We start from the raw sequence: 27,973 nt of genomic DNA, 5'->3' as shown, positions 1-27,973 counted from the left end.
TCACGTGAAAATATGAAGTATGCAGGTGTACTGATGCTGGCTCCATGCTGTAGAATGTATTGAGCTTGACAAATATAAGATTTGGATTAAATATAACTCTGTCTCTCTAATGAAGTGAATTTGTGACCTCGAAAACAGCAATTTGACAAAAGAAGAAACAAAACACTTGAAGCTGTACAACTCAATATTTTGTATATTACTCAAGGATCAAATATCTAATGATGTAATAACATCTTTCAGGGGATAACGTCAGTGTTGTATATACAGCCTGTTTACACTACTCGTATGGCAAACATTATCTTTTAAACGAACAGTTCAGTCAAACATGAGTCATCATCTCCTCCCCCCATGCTGATGGAAAGTCAGGTGACATTTCGTAGTCCACAAAACATTTCTGGAGCTTCACAGCAAAACAGTGTTGCAGCATTCTCCTAAACAGCTGAAGGAAACTAAAGTAAAAGGAAAATCTATGGAAAGCCACAATGGCCAAAAACTCCCAATCCTGTCTTTGTACCTGACTGTCTATGCCAGGGCTGCGGGCCAAAGTTGCACGCCATTAAGTTTGATTTGGCCCACCAAAAAACAAAAACATACGTGTGTATATTTTTTTTAATTACGATATGAATTGATGTTCATGCTGTTTTACATTTTGTGAGATAAAAATGAAGGGAACTTGGGATCCTTTTAAGAAGAAAGCCCTCAGAAGCAAGTGAAAAAAAGCTAAATTAGGCAACCTTGAAAAATGATCCTGTAAAAAATATATTTTTTTTACAGGAGTACAGGAGAAAAAACTAAATAGATCAGACTTAGAAAACGGATTACCAGATTTTTTTTCTCCCTTGCCTCTCGGGGCTTTTGTATAACACCATTTTGCATCTTATCAATACATTACAATACAGTAGCTGCTTAGCCTGTGGTCCACCAGTATCTTTTTCTTTTGGCCCTCCAAGACAAAAAGTTTGGGCACCACTGGTCTCTGCAGTCACATTGCATCAAAAATCCACTTCACTTTCCTCAGTACAAATTCTCCTTTTAATGATTTCCAGGATGATACAGAATTCAGTTGAAATATTAATAAAAGGTAACAGGCATCCATAATACAGAGGAACCAATAGTGCTTTATGCAATGACTTTGAAATGACTTGCACCTCAAACTGTTGAACAAAATGTAAACTCCCTGATGTTACAGTACACCCAAATCTACTCCCTGTAAAAGTTTGGAGGGAACTTTATGAGTGCTGTTTAAAAAAATCAGACAGTGCACTTGAAACGGTGTCAGTTTACAGACGGCTGTAAGTCGTGACTTTTCTTTACTGGCCTCATTGAAAGAAGGTGGGTCACTAACAGGCATATAACCACACGACAAGTGTATGAGTAGAGTCAGATGTATTAATAATAAACACTTTTTGTGATTTGAATACTCTATAAGGTGCATTAAAATAGAGAAATAGGTAAATGAAAGCATAAACTAACTCAAGGTAACAAAATTCTGAGATTTGAAGTTGAGGGACATAAAACAACAGTCTCTAGTTTTCAAGTTCTGATCAGTTTGAGATATCTGGCTTCAATAAACCTGCTGTAACACTGTGGTACTGAATGACTGCTGCTTCTGTTAACTCTGGGATCACCAATCCAAATATAAGCTTTTGTATAGAGCAGAGGAGCAGTTTGTAACAAACAACCAACTGTTCATTGGTGACGTGTGAAGGCTTTCCAAAATTATTTTTTGTGATTAAAAGTATCAAGATAAAATAAGGAAATAAAAAATATTTTTCAGTATTTTATACTTTCACTTGTATAATTCATAGTTTAAATGCAATTTTAATACATTAATTTACAACAGTGTATAAAAAATGTACCCATTTATTTATTTTTTTATAATTTAACATATAAAAGTCATATTATTCCGGTGGCACACTCAAGCCTCCATACTCTGCATTGTCAAATCTGTAGAACACAAGACACCTCTATATACGGATACATACAGTAAATCTCTTACAGTGTTCAGTCAACGTGGAATATCATCTTTCAGGAGGTTGACCTCAATTGAAAAGCTTTGTACCAAACTACTGCTGAAATGTTTAAAAGAGTCTCCCTTTCTTTAAAAACAGCACACTTCACAATTCATAGCAGCCTGTTAGTGGGTCACAGACTTTTCACTGACAGAAACGCTTTAGAGAGGGTGTTACCTCACACTGTGCTCACACAAACCTCTTCATGTGCCTCCTGAAGAGGACAAAAGACTTTGGTAAAAACATGTAAAATCAAATCTAGTACATATGGAATACGCTGCTTTTAATTCAATTAACAATATATTCCTCATGTTATAGACAATAAGCAGCAAAATATAGATATAACACTAAAACTAATATACACTAGAATGATTTAAACAGTGAAACAGTCAATAGGAACTCCATTTGTTAAAAAACAAACATATGGAAGTATAAATATACTCAGTATAAAGATATCTGACTACACATACACAGTGCCACCATAGACTTATCTATACATTTACAGGTAACAGGTGATTAAAATGGACCCTCATTCCCTTTAGTGATAATATACTGAACACACACACACACAGACATCTGGACACTGATCTCGCAGCTGCTGTTTGTTTTTGCGCCAGTAACATTCCCAGGTGTGTGTCCTAAGGCGAAGTGCTCGCGTTGAGAAACTGGGCAATATTGAGGAAAAGTTGTGCAGGAAATCCTCAAATGTGCTCTTGTTGATTCATTGAGAGGTGCTGAGCCCTCCACTGTCTCTCTGTGTCTGTTCTTACAAGAATCAAAGGTTCATCCTGATCTCCTGCTGGCTTCTCTCCATGTTTTGTCTGTTGCTCTCTGAAGAAAAGGAACTTTGTCCCTGTGAGGCAGAGTTTCAGGATGTCACTCCAACATGGCGTCCAGCTGGTCAGCCAGATCATCGAACATGTTGCCGATGTCATCCAGAATATTTCCTGCTGCCTTCACTGTGCTGCTGCCACTGTAAAACAGACAGGACAGTGTTACAAGCCTACTGATAAGAGTATATAGAGTCAAGTTGTTCCGATGCTGCCTTCCAGTCAAGATAGAGGTCAGAATTTTCCAACTAGAAAGTGCTCCAGGTATAAGACTCCAAACGTAAAAACTCATAAAACATGGCTGACAGTGACACACAACAACTGAACCCTCAGAGGAGAAACAACCGGAAGGTAACAGACGCCGTTATACATTATATTTTACACCACTTTTATACCTGGAAAGTTATCCTCATACAAAGACTGTCATCTTTACAAGTAGGACCTCCCACTTTCAGAGGCAACATACTGAACCCGTCTGAGTCATGTATTTAAACCCATTCAGCCACAACAACTTGCTCGAGAAGTGGACTCTTTTTGGTAAGTTGAAATGATGGTTCTGTTGAACAACAACCAACACAGCAATATCGTATAAATTCTGAGTACTGACTTAAAACTTCATGAAGCTAAAGATGTCCTTATTTAGACAAAAATCAACTGATCAAAGTCTGAATTCAGATGCTGCCGTCTGTCACTCTTGTTAACTTCAGTTGCTCTCTGCAGTATTTATCACAGGGGGGCTAAATGTTGTACCATCAGCGGTAACACCGAGCTCTCCCTTCATCTTCACACTCCAGAACATTATGGCCTTGACTAAGTGGCAGCATTTTTACTGTAATTTCTATTTATGTGATGCTAACTAACTCCTTATGCCAATAAATGACATCATTTAGTTTTGTTGAAGCCTATTTGCAATGTATTTGTTTATGCTGGTGATGGACATAAAGAGACGTTATACCTTATCCAACACACAACCAGCCTCTAACATGTAAGTGTACATCGGAAGTCCTTACCCGTCCACAGCGCTTCCCTGTGCCAGTTTGTTCTCCACCACTTTGAGAGCAGCCTCCAGTGATGTACTGGTTTGCTCCAGCCTCTTCTGAGCCAGCACCTCTAGACCGGCCACACCAGTCAGGGCTGAGCCTGCTTTCCCTGCCTGAGAAGGAGGTGCTGAAATGGACTGTGAAGGGGCTGGAGCTGGGGAAGACGGAGCAGGGAATGCAACACTCTGGGCGATGGTGAGGTTCGGACCTGAGAGACGAGAAGTGAGGGATTCATCTATCATCAAAAACAAATATATTTTGAAGCAATTAGTTCTCTTAGATGAGCCAAATATAGTACTAAAACTAGTTTAGTTTTTTGGTTGGTGTTACCTGCAGTTGGTGCCGAGGCCATGCTGGGCTGAGGGAGTCTCAATACAGACACACCAGCAGCTTTCTGTGGACTCTCCGGCATGGACATCACTGTCTGAGGCTGTCTGACAGGTTTGGGACTAGGTATAAATGTCTGTGTGTGTCCGCTGCCACCCAGCTTTGGGGAGACTGTGTGAATCTGGACGCTGGTTAGTTTAGGAATGGCTGTTTGTGCACCGGCTTGTCCTGAAGACAGTGCTTTCTGGGGAGTTGTTGGTCTGTTGTTTGGGGGTTGTTTGAGAGGACTGCAAGGTTTTGAGGACACTGGAGGCTTTGGGCCTTTTCCCATGGAGCCTACTCTGTGGAACACATTTCTCAGCTGCTGAGATTCATCGTCGCTCAGCGTGTTGACATTATTATATGTGTGGGGACCGTTGGTTTGTGAGTTGCTGTCATCTCTGTTGGGGGGGGTCGCCTCCTCAGGTGTTGATGAGTCTTTGGGTTTGTGTCGTCTCTTCACCGTGTCGGACTCCTTCAGATTGAACTCTGGGAGCTCCAGGATGTTCGGGATCTGGACTGGACCCTCAAGACTACTTGGAGGAGTCTTGAGTTCAGTGTCTCCTTGGGTGACAACTGCCATCCTGGGCCGCTGTTTGATAGTGAGGTTGCCTTCTTCAGCAAAAGGGAGGTGGTCAATGTGCTTCGGAGATGCAGAAGCACTCTTTGATGTTCTCTCACTTTTCCTTGCTTTCTCTTCAAGTCTTCCTTCTGTGCCTCCACCTCGTTGTTTGCCAGTCTCTACTTCTGTCCTCTCACTTGCTGTCCTCCTGAGGCCCCCCACGCCCAGAGCAGGGACAGGTTTGGAGTGCTGCAGGATGATATGGGGACTCATTCCACGTGAAATGGGCGAGGAAACAGGGCTGAAAACAGGTGAGACTGGGATATGAGGTGGTGGTATATCTATCCTCCTGGTTGGACTGCTGCTGCTGCTGCCCTCTAGCCTGGCTGCAATGCTCCTCACGCTGCCTGTGCTCTCCATCTCCACCCCTCCCTTCACCTCTGGCTCCCCCACTTTCCCGTTTCCTGGTTGACGTGTCGGGCTGCCACTAACTGAGCTCATCCTCTTTGGAGGTGGCGGGGGTGGGCCTTTACGTCGGGATCGCACTGCAAACGAGTGGCTGCGGTTGATGTGCCGTTGTGTCCCTGTGGCACTTGTGTGCCCGCGTCCTGGCCTGCGCGACAGTGTGGCGTAGGAGGGCATGGCTGCAGAGGAAGAGGAGGTGCAGGAGAGAGCGAGGTCGTCGTCTTCATCTGGTTCGCCATCGGACAGAGCATAGCGTGTCAGGCTTTGGGCGCGCTTCTTGTGCGGACCTCTCTGGATGCCATTAGCTGGGCCTTGTCCAGGTTGGGGTCCTAGCAGGGGGACAGCTCCAGGTAGAGGCTTGGAGAGCACCCATTGAGTCCCGTTGACGCCTCCTGTCTGGGCGTGGAGGTAACTGAAGGCCTTCTGTGTGGGGGAAGGCTGCGGGGATGGAGAGGAAGGCGAGGAGGGCGGGTGGTGCTGAGGCTGATGGAGGCGGTTAGGGGACTGGAAGTGTTTTGCCTTGGGTGGGACAGCTGGGTAGGCAAAGCGAGGCATCTTACTGGGGGTTAGTGGAGGTGTGAGGGGGGAGAAGGGGAGTTTGTTGGGGGTAGCAGAGCGACTCTGCTGCTCCCACATCTCTGTGGGTCTCTGCCTATTTCTGCTTCCAGGACTGCTTCCTCCACGCTTGGCCTCCTCCCCAACACCACTCCCCAGACTCTCCTCAGACCGGCTGGATGTCCTCGCTGAAGATTGTGCAGCTTGCTGATCTTGAGGATATCCTGAATTGGAATTTCCAGAATTCCCAGAATTCCCTGATCCGCGCGATCGCACGCTAATGCTCTCCTGACTGATTGACATGGCAGATACAGCCACGGCAGAAGTCACACCCCTGATGCTGAACGCCTCGGCAGCTCCTCCTCCTGCCCTGCCTATCATAGCACTCTGCAGCTCAGCACTCAACTCGCTGTCCTGGAAGGAGAGGAGGGCCCTGGGGGTGCGCGGGGAGGGGCAGCAGTCATCAGAAGAAGCATCAGAGCGAGTGTGAGAGTGCACGTTGCGTGTCGGTGTGTGTTCGATGGCCACCAGCTCCAGGGCAGTGGGGGGCTTCCGTCGGACAGTCCCGCCTCCAGCTCTGTCGGCATGGTTACGAGAGCGCTGCAGGCCACAAAGTCTCTTCACTGCTAACATCAGCTTCTTCTGATGGCCTGAAACAGAGATTGAAATTCTTATAGTACACACAGTGGTCCAAAGCAATGTTACGAAATGTTTGATGAACAGGGACCTCTGTGGAAATGACAAGATAACAGAGCACTGAATTTCTCTTCATTTCATGAGTCCGTTGCTTTAAAGACAACACTCTTAAATGTGAACGTCCTTCTTGCCCTTGCAAACAGAAAAGAAAAAAGAAAATCTTCACTCAAGACCACACAAAATGTACTAGTCAAACAAACTTCTGTTTACTTTGATGCAACCATTAAAATGATAATTTGACATTGGTATATGACACACATCACACACATGAGCTTGCTCTCTATCTTGCTATCTAAATCTACTAGTCATAAAAGAAAATATCCCCCGTGCAATTATAACAGGATTGTTTGCAAATACGAGGACATCTGCAAAAATAGAATGGCTTCATCCTTTGGGGAGACCACCAACATCCAGATCATCTAATTCCTCACCTAGTTTGGTGATGCCTATCTCCTGCAGGTCCTCCCAGGTGATGTCTTTGACAATAGTGATGGAGTCATAGCCATTGTCACACAATCTCTTCTGGTACTGAGGCAGTCCAATCACACTCAACCACTCTCCCAGGTCCGCCTGAGCAGTAAACAAAAGAAACAAACTAATTACAAAAGTCATTATCATCCTGGATGTTGTGCTTTGCTGATTTTGTGAGACCATGATGACACACTGTTAAACACTAGTGGTTCAAATTATTACAAGAAATCTCCGAGAAGTAGCTTCATGAATGTTACAACATGTGGGGGGGACATTAGAGGTGTTTTCTCACAGGAATGTAATCAGGCAGCCACTCTGGGATGCTTAGCTTGCTGATTTCCATCGATATCTTCTTCCTGTGGCCTGGTTTGGTCACTCCAATGGCTGTCAGGTCCTGAACAACAAAACACATGTAAGCAGCCAGTGAATAATCAACTGACATAAACAAGATACACGATTTTTTTGACATGATCCTTCCCCCTGCAAATAAATAAAACAAGCTAATAAATATACATTCAACAATAATTACAATGGAAATACATTTTAAGTTTACAGGGTGTGCTAAACAAAGATGAAGACTAATAATGAGTAACAGCTAAATGCAACTCTGTAGGTGTGTATTGTCAATGATATCAGAACAATGTAATCAACATTGTCAGCTCGTTTCCCCACATCAGTGACGATTTGACATGCTCATTCTTTAAAGGCTCCTCAGAAAATGTCCTTTGTTCTCTACTACTTGCAGCATTTCTGTCTGTGCTGCATGTGTGCTGTCAAATGAGTAAAAGTGTATTTCAATTTGCGTATGTTTTATGTATTGGAAGCATTTTGTTCTAAACTCAAGGTAGTGAAAAGATTTTCTCCATTTGCTTACATTCTGTCTGTTTGCCTAGAGCACTCTCTGCCACCATGATGCTACTTGAAGATGCCATGTGGATCAATTTTCACATATTCATGTAAAATCACTTACTAAGCTGTCCCAACTAAATTCAATAAATAAAATTAACATACACGTGTGTTGTAGCCTGGTTAAATACTTCAAAACAGAAACCAAACCATGATCAAGGCAATCAGTAGCCTTCATCTCACATGTATTACATATATTGTAAATATATATTTATAGACATTCCAATTGTAACACACACCTCAGGGGTCATCCTGCTGATGGTGGGTACATCATATCCTGCTTTGATGAAGTTGGAGGTGTACTGCTCCAGCTGAAACTCACACAACCACTGGTAGATGGCCTCAGAGTCCTGACAACAGAGAGGGGGAGATTTATGAGGCCTCTCTCACACACACACAGAAATATTCACCTAAGCACACACATTCCTTGTACTCAGCTCACCTTGCCCTCCAGAAGCTGCTCTGGCCTCATGAAGCCTTTCTGAGGAGTGCCGTTGACCTGCCGACGGGAACCACCTAGAAAACACACACAATCAATCGTAGAGGACGACATCCTCCGCCTCACTTTATTGTGAGGGACTACAGGGTGAGCAAACCAAACCCACCAGGACATACACAGAACAAAGACTAAAGAGTAACAAGTTTCTGCTAAGTGAGTTCAAGCTAAATGTAAGACAATGCTGAAAAAACACAAACGTGTTTAGATACTGATATAATCTGCATTAATCTCATCCATGTCCCAGTAAGTCAAGTCATGTTCAATCAGTCTCCTCCATGCAGCTGTGTGGGTAGGGGGGGGTGTTTTTGGGTCCCCTCAGGTGAGCAGGGTGTGTTATCTACCTGATCTGAAAACCCACTGAACACACTCGTGACTCACCTTTCTGTCAGTCATGACACATTACCACAGAACTCTGAAGAATGCACCTTTACTCCCATTTTCTCCATCATTACCCCGAGGCGAGCGTTTTGATCGCACCCCCGTTTTCTCTCTGCTCTTTTAGTTATCCTTCCCGACAAGATCCATCTAGCTTTTAATTATCAGTTCACAATAACTTTTAGCTATAAAAGCACCTTTCAGAACAAACAGGCTTGACTTTGCAAAGTGATGAAAGAGATGGGAAAGAACAACTGATCTGACTAGATCAAAAAAGTTATTTAAATATATATTTTTAAGAGTTCAAACTCATTCATCAAAATTATAATAAATCAAAATGTTCTCAATTTGTTTAGTTGCATCTAGCCATACATATAGTTTTGGTTTTATTTGTCCAGGTAAATAAAACATATGTTCGTTTGTACTTTGGTTGAACAACCAACAACGCTTCATTTTTAAACCAGAATAAATCATGGTTAAATTCTGTTTCACTAAAACTTTAAACTCTGATTTAAACTGTGATTCAGCATCAATTGGATAAAGTGGGCAGGGATACCAGAAAAAATGCAGGGGGAGGAGAGACACACTATAACGATGATTACTGTTGGAGTATATAGTGCCATTTAACACTCATTTAAATAAGAAAATAACCCTTATAGCAGCTTTAAGCAAAGAACCCGAGTTTTATTTTTTATCTAGACCTGACATTTAAACCACCTCTGTGTTGCTTTTCTGCTCTTTAACTTTTAGTTGCTCTGTTTTTGGAGTTGTTTTTTTCTCTACTTTGTTGTGAAGGTCAGGCCCGGGGGTCTCCCAAGAGAGTAAACCAGCATCTAGTGGAGAGGTATTTGGCCTCAGGGCACGACACAAAACTTCTTTGACTTTTGGACCGAGAAGCAGGCTTCTCTTCGGAAAGTGCGTATATACAAAAACATATTTGACACAATATTCTAAATCAATATAAGTATAGCTTAAAATCCGTTAAAGAGTGTGTCAGTTTTTTTTTACAGACACTTTCTTCGTACAAGGGAAGAAAAACAGCGAAAATCGGACTGATGTGAAATTATTATCCTAGCATGAACCTATCAGAAGCATTTTTTTCTGTTTCCCTTTACACTGTCTGGCTGCCTTCACATCCCATCCCTCAATGAATAACCACTGAGGTGAGCAGACTCCTCCGGTCACATTTAACAACTCAATCTAGTGACAGAGCAGCTTGATCCCTTGCAGTCCTCACATAACATTAAGCATCCCAACAAATCCCTACATGACTTCTTACCGTTCAGGAGGAATGAGAGCGGCAGAGCTCCTGATGTTTGGCACCTCATCCTCCCTTCTGTCTATCCTTCATGCAGAACAGACGTGTCTTCAAGTTTAGTCAACTAATCTGTCCTCTTTCTCCTTCATGTCACCAATATGCTTTGCTCACTCTGCTTCTGTTCCTGTCTCCTCCCTCTGACCCGTCCCTCCCACTCCTCATTTCTCTTCTCCTTCACCTTAACCCTCCTTCCTATTCAGCCTGAGGTCAACAGAGATCCTCCGCTTCATCTAACATGTCACTCCTTAACATTTTAAAAGACCTTTCTCAACAGAAGTCCAGAAAAAAACTGCAGCAAGTGCACTTTTCTATGATGTCTCTGCACCTGTTGGTAACATCTTACTGCGTGCTGCACACACAAAGACACTCCTTAGCTGGCCTTCAGTGTTTCCTTTGAGAGGTGTTCGGTGCTTTTATGGGATGTGTGGTTGCGAGTATCTTGTGGTTTTATTGGTTTCTGTGGTGAGGTGAGGTAAGCCTTTTCTCCCTTCTTCCATCTCATTTCCTTTCGGACTGACCACAATAACAGCTCAATCTGCAGAACAGAAGCACGACTGCTACACTCCTCTTTTATCACATTCCTCCAGTATACAGAGGTACAGTGATGTTTAAAGGGTAGAGTAATAGCATCTACAGCTTTGATGCTGTTTACCATGATGTATCTCTTAGAAAGGCTCCTTAAACGTATCTAAGTCTCAGGATATAAAGTCATGTTACTTAGGTTCACCTTCTTACTTGGGTTTCTTGCAAAGGCAGGAGTTAAACAGAGAAATATGGTTTAATCCTACAGAATGAAAGTGAATACTACACCAAGTCATTAGGACAAAACATCTAAGATTTTTACATTTAAGAGAAAAGAAAAGTCCTTAAGTTATGAGAAATATGTCTCATGAGTATGGATGTAGTTATTATGAAAAAACAAATCTACAATACAGGAAAAAAGGAAAGTAGTTACAGCTACCTCCTAATTGACACAATTAGACCAAAATGTTCATATAATCTGTAATTTTGTTACTTTAGGAAGAAATAACAGTCAAAATACATGTTTTCCCTTTTGCTGGGGACCCCATGGAATCCTCTCTAGGACCCCTGGGGGACCCCGGACCCTAACCTGAGAACCTCTGATTTACAAGGTATGTCACATGTCACAGGTCTGTGATAATCTGACCATTACATAACCAGACATGCTTTGAGGCAGCAGTTGAAGCACAGGAGGCACTTTAGTCAGACACTGAATCACAGTGCAGAGATCAAAACACAAGTTCATGGTATCAGACTACTGAAGACCTGCGCTACAGAACTGGGGGAACCACTACAACGGATCTTCAGCTAGGGAGAGTGCCCACCCTCTGGAAGACATCCTGCATCGTTCCAGTCCCGAAGAAGAACCGGCCCAGGGAGCTGAATGACTTCCGACCGGTGGCACTCACTTCACATCTAATGAAGACGTTAGAGCGGCTCTTCCTCAGTTTCCTCAGACCCCAGGTGCAACACGCCCAGGACTGCCTGCAGTTTGCCTACCAGCCAGGTGTTGGTGTGGAGGATGCCATCCTCTACCTGCTACACCGAGTCCACTCCCATCTGGATAAGGGAAGCGGCACAGTGAGGATTCTCTTCTTGGACTTCTCCAGTGCCTTCAATACCATCCAGCCCCCTATGCTTCAAAACAAACTGAACAGGATGGGAGTGGACCCCTACCTGGTGGACTGGATCTCCAACTATCTCACCGACAGGCCACAGTACGTCAAGCTGAAGGACACCACGTCTGACACTGTGGTCAGCAGCACTGGAGCCCCCCAGGGAACAGTGCTGGCCCCCATTCTCTTCACCCTGTACACCTCGGACTTCTGCTACAACTCGGAGCTGTGCCACATACAGAAGTACGCCGATGACACAGCCATCGTTGGATGCATCAGGGATGACAGAGAGGAGGAGTATCGGAGCCTGGTGGGGGACTTTGCTGTCTGGTGTCGCACCAACCACCTACAGCTCAACACCTCTAAGACGAAGGAACTGGTCATTGACTTTAGGAGGTCTAGACCAAAACCGCGACCAGTCCTGCTAGAGGGACCTGAGGTGGAGGCTGTGGACTCATACAAATACCTCGGACTGTGGCTGGATAATAAACTGGACTGGACAACACACACCAGCCACCTGTATGGGAAGACGCAAAGCAGGCTGTACTTCCTAAGGAGACTGCGGTCTTTCAACATCTGCAGCAAACTGCTGTGGATGTTTTACCAGTCTGTGGTTGCCAGTGTCCTCTTTTACACTGTAGTGTGCTGGGGGGGCAGCACATCCAAGAAGGACACATCCAGACTGGATAAACTGATCAGGCGGGCCAGCTCTGTGGTCGGCATGAAGCTCGACCCTCTGGTGACGGTGGCAGAGAGGAGGACACTGGAAAAACTGCTGGATATTATAGACAATACCAGCCACCCTCTGCACACCGTCATCAGCGACCAGCGGAGCCTGTTCAGTGAAAGACTGCTCCTTCCCAAGTGTAGGACCAACAGACTTAAGAACTCCTTTGTCCCTCATGCCATCAGGCTGTACAACTCCTCACTTGGGGGGAGGAGGAAATAGGAGGAAATAGATAACCGGCAATACTGCAATACTGTGATTTCACTGTGCAATAACTTATTTATCTATTTATCTATTTATTCACATACATACCTGGACACTCTCACTTTCGTGCAATAATTTCTGTACAATAACAAATATACAGTCCTCTACATGTACATTTATTTTATTTTATTTTATTTATCCTATTCTATCTTATTTTATTTTAATCTATTTTTATTGTATTCTATTGTATTGTATTTTGTTCTATTCCTATCTTTATTTTCTATTTTTTGCTAAGAGTTTATTTTCTCGTGAACTGTATGCTGCTGGAAATTCAATTTCCCTGAGAGAGTCATCCCAACGGGATCAATAAAGTGAAGTCTAAGTCTAAGTCTAAGTCTAAAAAACAAGTTCATGGTATCAGATCAGGATTCAAATAGCCTATCTTTCATACAGTTTCCAAAGAGTATTGAAGCCTGAGGCTGCCAGGGATGGCACTCTGTCTGAGGAGGTGGGAAAGTTAACTGACCAAAGCCTTCCACACCCCTGTAGATCTGCCGTCAAAGACTCTTTGTTAAGCTTTTAAATGGATAGAGTTGATAAGACAGTTCCAGACAGGACTAACAGGCACTTCTAGTAGAGTTTTGGACTGGGCAATACATTGATAATACGTATACTGTTATCGTGTTATGAGACTAGGTATTGTGTTAGATTTGTAATACTGTTAAATCATGATATAAGTGTTGTCTTTTCCTGGTTTTAAATGCTGCCTTACAGCAAAGTGATGTCATTTTCTGAGCTTTCTGACTTTTCTACTTGTTCTTATACTCTTCTCACCCACTTAGTCATTATGTCCACATTACTGATGGTAATCGATTAAAAACCTTTGTGTTAATATCTCATTAATGTACCAACAGTCATCCCTACAATATTATCAATATAAATGTCGAGGTATTTGCTCAAAAATGTTGGCATATTTGATTTTGTCGCCCAGTCCGAGTATTTATGAAGTGCTTTAAAGGAGATTTTGAAATAGTGAAATATATATTGTGTATCTCGACAGAGCCTTAAAATATGACAATATTATTTCAAGGACATATCACTCGGAGTTATGATGCTTAGTGACGGGGCAACCAGAGATGATATAGCCTACGGACACAGATCAGAGCTATTTACATGTCATAGAAACATGACAGTGCAGTGCAAACACTTCTGCAAGAACAAATAATAACTACACTGTATTTATGGACCATCAGGTAATTCCATAACTAGCGCCCAACCTATTTATAACATACACAGTTAGTAAGTTTGCAACCTTTCTATTGTAATACTCTGACACCTATATGCTTTTTTTCTTTTGTTTTTTTTCTTTTCCTTCAGTATTATATATTGGTTCTTTTGCATGTAAAAGGTCTTGAAAGTCAAAAGGTCAAAGTCTGCACCAACGGAAGCTCCTCTCTCCCACAGAAAACGCTGCTCCTGAACACCTCGTTATACTCCTGCCTTTAATTCCCTGACTTTGTGACATCACATAATGGCACCATGTCACACATTAGCATTTGCATAATGTTTGGCAGAAAATAATGAAATTAGTACAGCTTCTCTGTTGTTGTTAGCGGTGCTGGCTCAAGCGTGTGTGAGCTGACCAGTCAGAGCAGACAGCCAAAAAGAGACAGGAGCTAAAACAGAGCGTTTCAGACAGAGGGGGAATACAGTGCTGCAGCACTGGATAGTCCGAGAACTGATGTGTTTTTTGAGCATTAAAGCATGTAAACCTTTTCTATTTGTAACCCAAAATAAAATTATGAACCTGAAAATTAGCATAATATCAATTCTTTAATTCTAATATTATAATGACTTTTTTCCGTAATCACGTTTTTACTTCAATCAATCAATCCTTTTTTTCTATAACGCCAATTTAAAACAAAAGTCATCTCATGAGACTTTCCAAATTGAGCGGGTCTAGACTATAATCTTTAAGTAATTTATTTACAGAGACCCAACATTTCCCCCATGAGCAAGCACTTTGGCGACAGTGGTGAGAAAGAAACTGCCTTTTACTTGAAATCTCAGATTCTTTTTTCCTAGAAAAGAGCTGATACAGAGTGCACACTTGTTAGAAGTAAAAGAATTGTTATTAAACACAGGGAGAAAACAGACTATGGTCTATTCCCTGACTAACCTGTGGTCCCATCTGCCTGTTTGCTGTGGTCTCCTGCTGCAATGTGGAGATGTTCTCCTGATTCACCAGCAGAGGGAGCCAGCTACATGCAAACAAACGAGGGAAGATGCAACAAAGAACAGTGAAACTTTGTTATTACTGACATGCACTATAAACAATATCCAACATGGTAAGTTACATTATCTTATATTATTGTTGTTATTCATTGAAACAAGTCAGTTACAATAACAAACTATGAGCAAACAAGAAATCTGTGCTCTTACATGTTGTTAATATCACAAGTAGCTTCGAAGTCATTTAAAAAATGCATTAGAGAACTTTAATGAAAAGTTTTTGCAGGAGACAGCCTAATTAGAGGTGGTAGTGAAGTACAGTTGCTTGACTTGCTCTTACTTGCATGTAATATCATTGGTATTTATAAGCCTAACCTTTCCAGTGTCAGAATTGTGGCGGTTTTGAGTCCCATTCTGTTTGTGACCGCTCTCCGAGCTCTGGCCACTACCAGCGCTGCGACTGCTGCCCACACTGCCCGCACTGCCAACACTGTTTCTGTCACCTGAGAGAGACAGAGAGAGAAGCAGAAAACACAGAGAGAGAGACTGCAGTGTAAAATTAGACTTGCAGAGAACCTGAGAGTTAAAAATCAGGACAGAAAGCAAGTTTGTAGGGTGTAATTTGTAGGTAAAGGTATGTGGTCTGAGGTTACTGCAACAGTTTATATAAATTGCTCACACTTACATTCCAGTTTGTGTACATACCAAACAATCAAGATACAATGTTGTAAGTGAGCTTTTATGCTAAAGCTAGGTTAATCAACTCCCGAGTGTAGCCCCATACCCAACACAGAGTTAAGATTCATATCAATCCTCTCATCTAACTTGAGAAAAGAAAGCGATTAGGTCTATTTAACAAAACATTAACATTATTAATATTATATTTTAATTGCTCCTTTCAGAAATGAAAAGGAATTAAAGATGACATCTCTTAGCTTGAGAAAAACAAAACAAATGTCATGACGCTAGATTAAATGACTTGTTAAGATAATTGTTTTTCAAATTTTTGCTGTGCAGGTTTTCAGTGTGGCTGTAGCTTCACAGGCAATCTGTAAAAAAACCTGAGACAACCATCAGGAAAGGAGGGCTGCTCACTTACCATCATGTCCTGCTGTGAGACAATTTGTTTATGGTTACTGGATTATTTGAGGTGTGGGTAGCAGTGGGGGTGCATGGGATTTGCAGGGTGGCATGGTAAGGTCAGGACTTGGGGATATAAAAGGATAAAGATGGGAATAAGCTTCCTTAGAGAGGCACAGTTTATCAGGATGGCTGGGATGGGATCTGGCCTACAGGTTCACACAGGGTGTGGGGGGTGGCAGGGGTAAGGGACCACACACCCTTACCAGTGGGAGAGCTCCTGAGGACCCAAATGTCCTGAGTGGGGCTAGCAGGACTAGCTGAGGCTGAGAGCTGACTGTCAGGTGGAGCACCTAACAAACACACACACACACTTTAGACACACAAAATACCACACTTACTGCAGCTAGGAGAGGATTTGTCAAGCTGAGTACCAGAGGACTGATTGAGAGGAGACTAGGATCAGGGTGCTATTTGGGAGGGAATGTGAAACCGGGGAACACAGACAGAATGAAACCATGTGCCCCTGGGCACAGACACGTAAAAGGTCCTCCAGACACCCAAACTGAAAGAGACAAAAAGACTACGAACAATGGTTGCTGTGTCTTTTGCTGTCATTTGCTGTCATTTTGTGTACATATTCTGTCTCTTTGTAGTTGTTTTGTTTGTTTTTGTGGTCCTGTCGAGTCTATCTGTGGTTGTTTTTGTCTTTTTGCAGTCGTCTTTCATCTCTTTGTGTTTTGAATCTCTGGGGTCATTTACTTTATTTTGCTGTTTGTTTTTGTGGTCATTTTGCATCTGTTTGTGGTTGTCTGCTACCTCTTTGTAGTTGTTGTGCACCTTTCTCTAACTGTTTGATTGGCTTTCAAATAAGACATGTTACCAGTCACTCATGTTACCTGTTACCTGTTACCCGTTACCTGTTAGCTATTCAGTTATCCATCCTTGTCTGGGAGGTCATGGATGTCATGAACAGGTTGTGAACAGAAAGCAAACAGATGGGAGGAAGTTTGTAAGTGCGTGTGTGTATCTACCTGTGGGATCATAGCCATGGGTAAATGAGTCGTCAGTCTGAGGGCCGGGGCCGTGGCTTGAGGGAGGAGCTCTGGATGCAAAGTTTTGTCGTTGGCAAGGTATTGAGGCTTGGCGGGACAAAGTGCCTCCTAGGGTCAGGGAGACAGGTTTGGGTTGAGGCTGGCATGCATGAGTGAGGGAAAGAAGTTCATGTACATGCATGTGTGTTTGTCAGTTTGAGCTGCATGCACAGGTGGTGGAACAGGCTGGAAAGACTGCAACTAAAAGCACCTTTTTGAAGTCTGGTGATCACATTATGAACTTCATCTTGTATTCTTGTTTATTGAGTACAGAACAAGAGCTAAAAAGGGCCAAATACACCGTAAATCCCCTCTGGTGTTACATAACAGGCTGCTGAATGGGAGTGTAAGATCACCAGCGACGCTGAGAGGGCTTACTTTTCCTTTGTGTGTTGTTGGTCCACGGTTGCTGACACCATTGACATTATCACAGAGCTCAAGTACGCGCGCGCGCGCGCACACACACACACACACACACACACACACACACACACACACACACACACACACACACACACACTGCTGAGTTTGCCTCCTGAGCAGAGAGCCTGTCACCGACTTAAAGTCAAACTCTCTTTCTCTTGTCTCTTCTCGCTCAAGCATGAGCAGACACACACACACACACACACACACACACACATATACATAGCACACAATATCCCAGCGTAGACCATGAAGGCTTTAGCACTGAGCTGACACTTTGCAATCTGGCCATAGTAATCCTATTAATGTGTCTTTTTGTGTGTGTGCATGTGTGTGTGTGTACGTGTGTGTGTGTGTGTTGCCTGGCTTGTTGAGGACCTACAGATGAAGTGTTTGAGCTTGTATGTGTGTGGATCTATGTCTGTTGCGGTTATTGGACCCCTCACTGTGCGCTCGTCCCGCTGTTTGAATGTCAATGGCTTTACAGCTGCAAAACAAGCATGGGGATCATATTCCTTTTATTCAAAGGGATTAAATCAGATGATTTACAAGCATGCTGAAACGTCCAGTGATGCCAACAAGACAGATCCTGCTTGTGTACAAGTGTGGAGACATATTCTTAGCCCAGATATAACCATTGCCCTGGGTTAAGTTAGCCCTTTTAACACCACTCTGTCAGCTCAAGCATCAGCGTGCGTGGTCTTATCTGGCCCTGGGACAAAGTTACCATAGTCAGAGTATGATATAGTAAACATTACTGCCCCCAGCTACCAGTCTCTGTGCATTATGTATATATCAAGTACAGTACCCAAAACAAACTACACATGGCAGCTTCATTACATGCCCTGACAACCAGTACTCTTATGCTGCAATAACATAACCAGGCACCAGGTTTCAGTGCCCCGTAGATTTGATTTAATGAAACTGTATTTAAGAATATTGACTATTTACTTGACTGGTGTAAAATCAAACGACCAAAATCAATTAAAAAAAGCCCAAGGAAATATGGTTAAAAAGAAAAAGGCAAAGGCAAATGGAACTCGAGATGCAAATACCATTTTCACTGTCAATTAATCTGTTGGTTATTTTCTCTAGAAACCTATTAGTTGTTTGGTCTTTAGAATGTCAGAAAAAATGCTGGCAGTGTTTCCCAAAGCACAAGATGTCATCCTGAAATATCTTGTTTTGTCCACAACCCAGTTTACTGTCAATGATTTTCACATTTAAGAATATATATATTTAAATATATATATTAATATATTTATATTTAAATATGTATATATTAATATATATATATATATATTTGCCCATTAATTAACCTGACAACTAACAGATTTATCTTTGCAGCTCTGAAGAGAACATTAAGACTCCAGATATTCTTGAATCACACAACTGTTTTTATCATCTAGAATGAACTTCCACGCTCAAAAGAAAAAGAAAACATTCACATAAAGTATCTCAACTGTCTTTAGTACTGTACTTGAGTAAATGCACTGGCCTTCTTTTCACAGTTTATGCCCATGTTGTGTGTGAGCTACTTGTTTGTCTACCTGCTCGTCTGCTGAGGACCTCCACCACTGAAGGGGGGAAGAAGCCCACCCGGTCCGTCCCCCGCTGGGTGTCATGGATGTGACCTTTCCAGCGACCGTCTGAGTGCTGCTCCAGGACCTGACACCAACAAATCATGAGCACGCTTCAGCGGAAATGCTTGTGTCACTGCAAGCAGCATTAGCCTCGCAACGATTCACAATCACATTTAGTCTAGTCTATGAAACATAAACAATCACGAACAAATGATTCAGTCATGTGAAGACTGAGAGGTTTGATTAGAGCTAAAACAAAGTGAGTGGAAAACTTGAAACTTTGTGGGGCTGCTTTCCAACATTTTCGCCTGTCATCTGTACATCAACTTTAACTGTGCATGTCATGTGTGTGACTCTTCCAGGCATACTTTTAAGTCCATAATGAGGGAGCCAATGAGCTGGAAATACACAGTCTATTCATTGTGAGTGTTAACAAAATGCCCCGAGAGGATAAAAACAAACACCTCTGCCTTCTGACAGGATACCACACAACAACATACGAGTCCATACAGGATGCTGGGATGTCACCATATACTGTATGAAGATATCAAAATACACAGTAGTAAGCACATAAACACATGCAAAATGTGCTCACACATGAATTAGTGCAAACAGCATGTGGGGGGAATGAGCAAACAAGTTGGTAATAAGAGAGTGACAGCAGCAAGTTTGTGCCTGTTTCTCTGCTGTGGTCTCCTGCTCAGGGTACACCAAATTACCCTGCAACATCCCACACAAATTCTAAAAACAAGACTTCACTCACAACAGTCTTCATCATCTAATCCTTACACTGCCTGTGATTCCCCTCAAAATGAAAAGGCAGAGTTGAGCGGTTGCCGGCAGGTATAAAAAATTAATTCCAGCTCAATCGATTTTACAGTAGCTCCATTTTATGTAAATATAACAGTACACCTGGATGTTATAGTATTACAGTAATTCCAGCATGGTAACAAAGATTAACAAAACACAACAATCCTTTACTTAGGAAAGATGTAGCAAGGAGAGTTTATGGTTTTAATGAAAAACACCAGCAGGGTTTTTTGAAGTGTTTGACATCCGTCATTCATCCATCTCGCAGAACTGATGAGCTTCTATCTTTTTATAAATGTATCAGTCTTGTTTAATTTACCACCATCTCCAGTGACGAAAAAATGTGTTTAATTTGCAGTGGAGGGACCACACAGAGAAACACCAACTTTTCCACAAGATCACATGAGAGGGATGCTAAAGTGCAGTGTATGATTGCATGTGCGTCATTAGAAAAAAACTAAAAAACAAACAAACAAAAAAGGTTTAGCCTGCTGAAAATGTCTGGCTTTTACAGGTTATAAAAACCGGCACAACTGAAGTTGTGATTTTGTTGTGCAGGCAGGTGATAAGGGGGGGGGAGCCAACGTCCATTTATGGCTAACTGTGCAAATCAGGCTTATGCTCATGGGCCCACAATGATAGAGATTTATGGATGCACTATCAATCAATCAATCAATCAATCAATCAATCAATCAATCAATCAATCAATCAATCAATCAATCAATCAATCAATTAATCAATCAATCAATCAACCAACCAATCAATCAATACAATTAATGCAGAATTCTTCTCATGCAGCCTACTTGAAAACTATTCTTGGCAAAACTACCAAGAGTATACTAAAACAACTAGAGCAAAAATAGGAGAACTACCGAGTGAACCTATGATTAATTAGTAGACAGCCGTTAAAGAATCAAAAACAAATACCATAACAAGTTCCCCTGCCCGGAGGTTAAGAGCTGTTGGGTCGTGGAGGTTCCAGTAGTCCTTCACTGCTCTGACCTGGAGAGAGCTTGATGCCTCTGCACAGACACACAAAGACACAGACACATCATCAGGAGGCACAAATGTTGATGTTGATTCTATTCTGATCTCACTCTTTGCCATTTAGAGGCCTTTCCCCCACTGTTTCCCATGCCTCTGTCTCAACCAAAAATCCAAATTTCATAAAACCATCAATAAAAAATGTGGTTTAAGATGTACCAACCTCTCAGCAGCTGTTTGATTTCCCTGCTGGCTGTGGAAGTGGTGAACTGGTTGACGATGTCCAGAGCTGTCTGGTTGTATGTGTTGCGCATGTTCACATTGATGCCCGCCTGGACACACACACACACACATTTACACAGTTTCCAAACAAACCCTCCCTCGAATGCCTCCCTCCTTGATTAAAGAATAACACTGGAGTTGTAGTGTGAAGTCAAGTAAGTTTTAAATAATCTTTCCAGCTACACCTTTAATACAAAAACATCAGTGTCAGCCTTCTAAATCCCATCTCAGCTGAACTGAAATTATATTTACATCGTCCTTGCTTACATCAAGCAACAGCCGCACAACTTCAGTCTTGCCATAGAGGGCGGCCTCGTGCAGAGACGTCCCAGCTTTGGTGGCTCTGTTGATGTCAATGCCAGCTTTGAGCAGCAACCTAGGAAATCAAACCAGAAACACTCATGTAAAGCTGCAGGCAATACTGAGAAACAGATTCATCCATTCAACTGTTACAGACATCTGTACCATCTCATTAAGCCATATACCCCCCACTCATCCACCCACACACACGCACACACACACACAAGTTGTCAAATATGTCTCTGGTTCTGTAGGAATGCTGACGGCGTTGGATCCAGAGAGCGGTGCAGGAGAAAGAGGAGGAGGTGCTCAGTTTGCTGTGTGAAGGTTGAGTCAGGTTTGGAAGAAGTAAACAACACTAAAGCACTGCTGTAAGATATTAACTGGATTCATGTGCATGGTGTTTTCTGAATGTTAACCCACTCCATGAACATTCTTGGCACCAATGTGTCCAGTGGACGCAACACTTCTGCATCTACATTCTTTGTTAGAGCACATTTCCTTTCAACTCAAGTCAACCAAGTTCAGGTTTGACAAAATAAAAACATTGATTACAGTCTGTACAACTACAATAAGGGACAAGTCAATATTATAAAAATAAAGTCATGGAGAGTAGGGGTTTGACGGTACACAGCGGTCACGGTTCGGCTCTGTTTTGGGGTCGCAGTGGGTATGAGTTCAGTAAAATGGAGAAAAGCAATCAGAATGTTTATAATCTTGCCTAATAGTAACAATAAAGTGACCACAATGGAATATGAAAATAAAAATATTTTAATGTAACAACTTTATTCTTGAAATATAATAATAACATTTTTCTCAAGAAAATAATCTTTTGGCCTTGATGTTAGACTGATTGATTCCTCTGACTACTGCAGAAAGGGGTGGGATTCACACAGTAACTCACAATACAATACTATCACAATACGTTGTCCGTGGTATGAGGATTTGTTGCCCATGATAATGACAACAATAACAATGTGAAACTACTACGACAAAAGTTTACTCCACAAAGATTCATACAGTAGTGACTCTGGTAAGTCAAATTATCAGGGGAATCTTTTACAGTGCCTGCATGTTTTAATAGAAATGTCGATATTTGGTGCCAGTGTAATGATAATCGTATCACAAGAGGAAGCAACACGATATATATTGCCATATCGATATTTTTTCCCACCCCTATGACAGAAACGACTGTATTAAAATTTTCAAAAATGAAGCAGTTGCAAAGATGTTAACTCAGCCTGTGGTTTGAGCTGACTGTGGGTAAAAAGCTTAATGGTGACTTGGGAAATGTGAATGCTGCTGACAAACACTCTTGACTTGACGGGATCACACTAAGTGGGACACCACAGGAGGGTTGGACAGACAGGAGAAATATTAAACCGTGCAGTCTGATGAAAAAGGGAGCCTGAAGTGAACCCATTGTAACCGGCACCTTCTTCCTTTACTCAGCAGCAACAGTTTTAATCATGCTATGAAACCTTGAGAATGCTGAATGTCTGAAAACTGTCATAACGCTTAGACTTCCACATCTCTGTCCTGCTGATAAGCAATTGGTTTACTCACATATCCTCAACATAAACTGCAATGCATGGATACAGAAAGCGCAGAATATAAAAGGGCAAAGGCTGTCAACATCAAATTCATTATATATATATATATATATATATATATATATATATATATATATATATATATCTACCTATACATATACATATACACATATATATATATACACACACACATATATATATATATATATATATATATATATATATATATATATATATATATATACATATACATATATATACATATATATATATACATATATATATATATACATATATATACATATATATATATACATACATATACATACATATATATATATATATATATACATATACATATATATATATATATATATATATATATATATATATATACATATATGTATATATGTATACTAAATCAACAACACAATTCTTCATATATTCCATAAGACAACATCTTTTCTCCTGGTTGTCCTCAGGCAAATGTTTGCAGCTCCAGTTCGAATCAGACCTAGAAAGCTTCTTCAGATATACAAAAAGGAGGTGCTATAAGACGTCTGCTGTATAAGTATGGCACTCTATGAAGAGACATAAATCCCTTAGTGGGAGATCAAAGGCAAATTCTGCTGAGTAAACTCTGAATAAACTCCTGTGCTAATACAGGGCGTTTTTTTGGATTTCCATTTGTGTTGAAAGCTTGCCTTTTCTCCCCCATGTCTGCAGGAGAAGGAGAAGGAGAGAGGAGGATGGAGAGGGTATTGCAAAAGAGATCTGATCATTTCAGGTGGGAATCATTTGCAGAATCTGAGAGACAGGGTGGAGTTACTTGGCTAAGTACACACATATTTACACAGATATGCTGGCATAAAAAAACACATTGAGCCACTCTAGGGTATGTTCTGAATTTGTGAAGTCACTGGGGTTAAATATCACTACAGTATATAGAGAGTATTATTGGTTTTGCTTTCTGGAGCTACCTGAAGAGAAATGTTTAGCCTTATGCATCTGTGAATTAAGAACTGACACACATATTTGCCGTCAGGGTCCCTCGACTTTGGAACAACCTACCTGAGGAGATAAGGCTTGCAGAATCAGTAACTTCTGTTAAATCACTTCTTAAAACCGACTCTTATAGACTTGCTTAGGGGGGAGTCACCCTTTTTAAATTGATTTTTCATCTTTCTATTCTATCTTCATTGCAATTATTGCTCTTAGTCTATTTATCTGTTTTTAATTCCTCTCATGTGGTGTCTTTTTCTCACCGTCCTTTACTGCTTTTATTTGTTTACTTTTCATCTTTTTATAATCCTTTATTATTTTTAATGCTCTTTATCTTTTAATCTGTTCTTAATATAATTCTTCCGATGTGTCGTCCTTTAGTAATTTTATTCTTTTTATTTCTCTTTCTTTTTCTGTGATTTTGGCTGTTGCATCACTTTTATTCCTTTTAATTTTAACTACTCATATTGTTTCCTGCTTTTGTTTGTTTGTCAAAGCACTTTGTAAACTATGTCTTTGAAAAGTGCTATGTCAATAAAGTTTATTATCATCATCATCATCATCATCATCATCATTATTATTATATGGTATTTTTTGTATTATTAGTGCATCGTAGTGTAGCATTGGTAGCAGCACTAATGGTAATTGCAGTGGTTCTGTACTAACTGTACAAGTAACTGTAGCAGCACAAGCTGTACTGTTAGTAGCAGTGTTGGGGCTGACACCTTACAAAGTAACATGTTGTGCATGTCCTCAAATTTTAATGTGACACATCTGCAAGAATGCATGTTGTCTATGTAAACGTAACGTGTTTCAGTGGTTTTACTAGCAGTGATGGAAGCAATGGTGGTAGCAGTAGTAGCAGCAATAGCCATTTAAATAACAGCCATAGCAGTGGTACAAGTAGCAATTATAGTATTAGCATTAGTAGCAGGGATAGAAGTGGCATTAGAATAGCAGAGGTTGTTGCAGCAGTAATACCAGAGGTAGTAGTAGTAGTAGTAGTAGTAGTAGTAGTAGTAGTAGTAGTAGTAGTAGTAGCAGTAGTAGGAGTAGGAGTAGGAGTAGGAGTAGTAGAAGTAGTTATGTTAGTAGCAGGAACAGTAGCAGTAGTAGCAGAAGAAGCTGCACCACAAAAGTAATAATGATAGATGCAGCAGTAGTACAAATTGTCGCAGTAGTAATAGTGGTAGAATAAGCACTAGAAGCAGTAGCAGTCATATCAGAGGTAGCAGCACCAGTAGTACTAGTAGTTCTTGTAGAAGCAGTGTTTGCACAAGTAACAGTAGCAGTGATAGTCATAGCAGTGGTAGCAATAGAATTAGAGGGTTGTAGCAGCAGTAATAGTACAGTGTAAGGGTTAGGTGATATGGTCTTAAACTAACCACTTCAATTTTAGGCTATAACGCAATACACAATATACTGTATATGACAATATTTTGAAATCTCCTCTAAAGCACTTCATAAATGCTAGGACTGGGGGACACAATGAAAACATCACAATATTTGTTACCATATACCTTAATACTGATATTGTAACAATATTGTCAGGATATTGGTACTACAAAATATTAACACAATACAATTTTTGATATATAATCATGAGTAATGTGGATATAATGACTAAGTGGGTAAAGGCAAGTATTAGAATAAGTACAAGTTCATAAAATTACATCACATTGTGCATTTACATAAATATAACACAGGCATATGCACACAGATCCATCTAGTGTATATAGTATTTCTATTCTACCTCATCTATTTATTTGAGAATATTTTTATTTTATTCTTTTTAATTTTTCTCAATTCCTACCTCACATTGCTATATTTTGTATTGTTTGGTTGTTCCGTTTTGCTGCTGTGCCAAATTGAATCTCTTCTACGGGATCAATAAAGGTACATCTTATCTTATTTTAATGGTAGTAGTAAAATTAGTAGTCGTAGTAAACATAGTTGCAGTTCTCATAAAAGTGGTAGAAGTAGCAGTTTTAGCAACAGAAGCAGTAACAGGAATAGCAGCTGTAGTAACACTGATTGTGACCTTTAGTCGCATTTACCATTTTTGGCAATGCCATGACTACATTTTATTACTTGTAGCAACAGTGCTAGTTGCAAATTTGCTCCCCATGATTTTCTTTTTTAAGAATCATCTTTGTATATCACGTAAAACACCAGAAGCAGGGTTTCTGCTGGTAACGTTTTGCCAAGGCACCAGAGCAAAACATAAATAAATACAAATAAAATCACTCAAGAAAACAAAACCTTCCATAATCAATCATCTTCAGATGGAAAGTTAAATGCAAAAAATATGTATGTGTTGCTTTGCATGACAATTTAAGTGGTGCTCCTAAATTTCTTGCAGGTTCTAAGATTTTCAATAGGGACCATGTGCTACTAGTGGAAACAGTGAGTCTGAAGCCCTGTGATAGTAATAGCAACATTGGCAGTAGCAGTCGTGATGATAGTAGTAGTTTTAGTGGTAGTAACTGAAGTACTGGCATTAGTAGCATTAGCAGAAGCTGAGGTATGAGCATAGCAACAGGAGATAAGAGCTGTATTGTAGCAGTAGCAGCAGTAGTAGCTGTTTTAAAAGTCGACAGAAGCTGCTGGGAAGATGAAAGGATAATAGAAATAGACATGTGACAGAATTCTGTCACAGAACATTTCAACATTGCTCCCCACTGTGATCTTACTTGATGATGTCTTTGTGTCCGTTCCTGGCTGCCAGGTGGAGGGGGGTGGTGGTTGGAGAGTCAAGGCATTCGTGACCCCCCTCCCCTTCTAACAGCGCTGCCACCATGTTACTGCTTAACAGCAACTGAGCCACCTAAAGAGAAATCAAAGACACCAAAATGAAGATAAAGTGTGGGTTTTGAAATCGGAAGAGTGGCAGAATCAGGACAAGAATTACAGCATTAGCAATACTTAAATATATATGCAAAGTCAAGCTACCTGAGGTTGTGCAGTAAAAATATATGGATTGAAATAATATATACATGGTGACTTATATATAGGGTCAAGCTAGTACACGGAGGCTTATCCACAACTCAGCAGCTGTCTAAAGATACCACAGCCTCCAATCACACAGAGTCACTCACAAAGTCTGTGTGTCACACAACAGCCCGAAGCCTTCTATTCTTTCACAGCTTAACTGCAACTCAGACTAGACGAGGGAACATTTAACAGGCATAGGGAGTGTGTGTGTGTCTAATTCTGAATTACAGACCCAGCTATACATCTCACAGCCAGGCTTATCCAGCGATGTGACAGAGAAACAGTAAAACAGTGCAATGTGCAATCCTTTTAACGTTACAGTGTGCATGTGTCCAAATAGAGCCACTGAAGCCTATTTTCCTTTCATTCAGACAAGCTTAAATTAGCTGGGTCACTTCATCTAAGCCCTGTTCATGTTTGACACCCCATCCCAAAAGGGCAAAAAGGGCCAAATAGGGCGTTTTCATATACAGATAATTGGATTGGAATGACTAAATGAATAAAGCAAATCACAACATGGAGGTTTAGTCTCTTAATCTCTTAGGCGAAATGTCTTGACAACTTTTAGATGGATTGGCATGAAAATTGGAACATATGTCCACAGTCCCCACAGCATGAATCCTACAAATATTGGTGATCCCCTGACTATTACTCTACCGCCACCAGTAGATCAACCGTTCTACATTTATCCTGTAAAACACTCAAAGATTGGCACAAAATCTAATACAGACAGTTAATGGGTTCTCAGAATTTGGTGATCCCCCAACTTTCCCTTTAGCATCACCATGAGGTGATATGGACATTTGTGGTTTTGAGGGAAATTCAGAACAACAGTTGGGTGGATGGCAATCAAATCTGATAGAGACATCCATATCCCTCCCAGGATGACATTGTAATAACTTTAATGATACCTAAACTTTTCATCTAACCTCATCAGTCTTTTGTCCAAGACTTTAGATTATAAACAAATACA

The 27,973-nt window shown here is 41.1% G+C and overlaps 1 protein-coding gene across 1 annotated transcript in view; it reads right to left on the bottom strand.

Moving 5' to 3' along the window:
• Positions 1-1,847: 1,847 nt before the first annotated feature.
• LOC141016138 (caskin-2-like) overlaps positions 1,848-27,973 on the bottom strand; it is a 61,464-nt gene continuing 35,338 nt past the window's right edge. Inside the window, exons 7-21 of the mRNA XM_073490405.1 lie at positions 26,700-26,833; positions 21,419-21,527; positions 21,093-21,201; positions 20,813-20,907; positions 19,043-19,160; positions 17,010-17,138; positions 15,271-15,398; positions 14,843-14,924; positions 8,346-8,419; positions 8,143-8,253; positions 7,290-7,391; positions 6,958-7,096; positions 4,213-6,480; positions 3,853-4,090; positions 1,848-2,985 (exon numbers count right to left, since the gene is read on the bottom strand). Coding sequence (XP_073346506.1) covers positions 2,889-2,985; positions 3,853-4,090; positions 4,213-6,480; positions 6,958-7,096; positions 7,290-7,391; positions 8,143-8,253; positions 8,346-8,419; positions 14,843-14,924; positions 15,271-15,398; positions 17,010-17,138; positions 19,043-19,160; positions 20,813-20,907; positions 21,093-21,201; positions 21,419-21,527; positions 26,700-26,833 — 3,933 coding nt within the window. The 3' untranslated portion in view covers positions 1,848-2,888. The remainder of the gene's footprint in view (positions 2,986-3,852; positions 4,091-4,212; positions 6,481-6,957; positions 7,097-7,289; positions 7,392-8,142; positions 8,254-8,345; positions 8,420-14,842; positions 14,925-15,270; positions 15,399-17,009; positions 17,139-19,042; positions 19,161-20,812; positions 20,908-21,092; positions 21,202-21,418; positions 21,528-26,699; positions 26,834-27,973) is intronic.

Source organism: Pagrus major, chromosome 20 (genome assembly GCF_040436345.1).
Source record: "Pagrus major chromosome 20, Pma_NU_1.0".
In the NCBI taxonomy this organism is placed as follows: Eukaryota; Metazoa; Chordata; class Actinopteri; order Spariformes; family Sparidae; genus Pagrus; species Pagrus major.
This window is presented reverse-complemented; position numbering and strand designations above follow the sequence as displayed.